This window comes from Hipposideros armiger, unplaced genomic scaffold (assembly GCF_001890085.2).
Source record: "Hipposideros armiger isolate ML-2016 unplaced genomic scaffold, ASM189008v1 scaffold_275, whole genome shotgun sequence".
Lineage (NCBI taxonomy): Eukaryota > Metazoa > Chordata > Mammalia > Chiroptera > Hipposideridae > Hipposideros > Hipposideros armiger.
Genome location: NW_017731625.1, coordinates 2092793 through 2095134, shown reverse-complemented (window position 1 = coordinate 2095134; position 2342 = coordinate 2092793). Strand labels below are relative to the sequence as shown.

At 44.8% G+C, this 2342-nt stretch overlaps 1 protein-coding gene across 1 annotated transcript in view; it reads right to left on the bottom strand.

Moving 5' to 3' along the window:
- Positions 1-1194: 1194 nt before the first annotated feature.
- The window catches only part of LOC109390570 (zinc finger protein 709-like), an 11239-nt gene continuing 10091 nt past the window's right edge, over positions 1195-2342 (bottom strand). The window contains 1 exon segment of the mRNA XM_019657187.1: positions 1195-1999. Coding sequence (XP_019512732.1) covers positions 1195-1999 — 805 coding nt within the window.

The window sequence follows — 2342 nt, the reverse complement described above, 5'->3', positions numbered from 1 at the left end:
GTGGGACAAGGAAAAGAACATGACATTGAATGGAAGTTCCATTTCCACTATAACCTGAAAGTGCCAGGGCCGTTAGATAAAAATCATGGAATACTGAAACAGAAGATTAAACTAACAGTGACACTAAAGTATTGTTCTATGATGTCATACATTTCAAGGATTATCTAGAAGGGCCTGTTGCCACAGCGATCTACAAAAAGCTATGGGAAAATGCAAGGACCTGTATGAACCTGAAAAACACCGAGGATCCATGATGGGGGAGCGTGTGGAAAAGTCTATAGAATGTGCTGCCTAAGAGCAAACTAACATCACTATGTGGTTAAAGCTGTTCTAGACAGTCAAAGCCAGGAGTCAGAAGAATGTGCCATAACTCAGGCCCACTAGGACCCCATGCATCTCTAATATCACCTGACACTACAGAACTGAGTCACGGCTTCTTCACTTCTCCCTTTGAAACCTCATGCATATTCCTCTTCTCATGACCTTTATCTCAGAACCACAAACAGAAGGAAAATGGGATATAGTTTCCTACATCACCAAAACTGACACCACAATTCGGTGGAAACCTCTGGACACCAGCTTTTATCTTCACACCAAAATATCTCTTTTTAAATCAATGCATCGTATCCAATATCCAACCAAGATCAAGGACAATGAGCAGGGGCCAAATTATGAACATACTCAGCTGAGACTGTCCTCTCTAAAGTCTATCCACAATTACTTCTATAAAGAACAATTGAGTGGCATCCACTCGCAACAAATGGGGAACACACGTCTTTCAGTGACAGAGGCTGAAGGGGAGGGTAGAAATCAAATCAGAAAACCCTAGTATCTGCATCAGTGGACCAGAACAGGAATTTCAACAATACAGGACTCATATCATGATCACACCCTAGAAACAACAATCTTTTCTCTAAAATTATATCAAGTTGTACATGAAAATGAAAAGAAAAAACAAAAACCACTTATCACCCCAAGTGCAAAGACACTGTAATGGAAATGAGTCAAGTTTTTTAACTGCACAATTACTGAAAATCTATGTAGTATAGATGAAAGGACACGGGATGTTTATATCTTAAGGGTTCATATCAGCAACAGAAACTAGAAATTAACATGCAGGGATCCCTCTCAAGAGTGAGGCACTTATAAAACCGTATTTGAAACAATTTAAAGATTTCTGTATGCCCTGTGTTTTCATGTACAACATAAGTGAACATCTAGAATTTTCCCACCTCCTTTCCATTCATAGTTTCTTTCCAGTGTTTGCTCACATTGACAGGGTTTTAAGGAACAATAAAGGCTGCCCACAGTTCCCGTATTCAGAGCTTTTGTCAAGTGTATGTCCGTCTTCCCATGCCTTCTCAAGGATGCATAATTCCTGAAGGCTTCACCACATTGCTGACATTCATAGGGTTTCTTCCCAGTGTGCATTCGCATGTGTCTTTGCAGGGATGAGGGAAACCTGAAGGCTTTATCACACTCCTTACATGCATAGGGCTGTGTGTTCTCACATGCTCTCGAAGGGATGAGGAATAAGTGGAAAGCTTTCCCACATTCCATACATTCATAGTGTTTCCCTGTACTGTGCGTTTTTGCATGTTTTCTGAAGTATTTGGGACAATGGAAGCCCCTCCCACATTCCTTACACTCATATGGTTTCTCCCCATTGTGTGTCCTCACATGTGATCCCAGGGATGACAAGTGCCGAAACGCTTTGCGACACTGCTGACATTCATAGGGCTTCTCCCCAGTGCGCATTCTCATGTGCTTTCGTAGGTACGACTTACAGCTGAAGGCTTTCCCACACTCCTTACATTCAAAGGGCTTCTGGTGACCTCTCACATGTCCCCGAGAGGATGAGAGACAAGTGAAAGCTTTTCCACTTTTCTTACACTCAAAAGCGTTTTTACTACTAAGACTCCTCACATATCTCTTAGGTGCTGTCCCAGGATCCTGACATGTCCAGGGTTTCCCCACAAGGTCTGTTCCCACGTGAGTGCTTAGGCATGAGACACACCTGCAGGCTTGCCCACATTCCTCACATGTATAAAGATTGTATCCAGTAGGACCGGCCGAGTGGCGCGATGGTTAAGAACTTGCTTGGGATGCCAGAGGGCCCCGGGTTGGATCCCACATATGAGGGCCAGTGACACTGCCCTCTACAGCTAAGATGCTGAACAACAGGTCAACCTGGAGCTGAGCTGCCGTGAGTCTCCGGCGACGGCGGCATAGGCTGCAGCCCATGTGGCAGTGGGTTGCCATGGGCTACCGTATGTAGCCAGCAGCCAGCATGAGCGGCCAGCAGCCGCAGTGAGCGGCCGTCCAGAAGCCGGCGACTGATC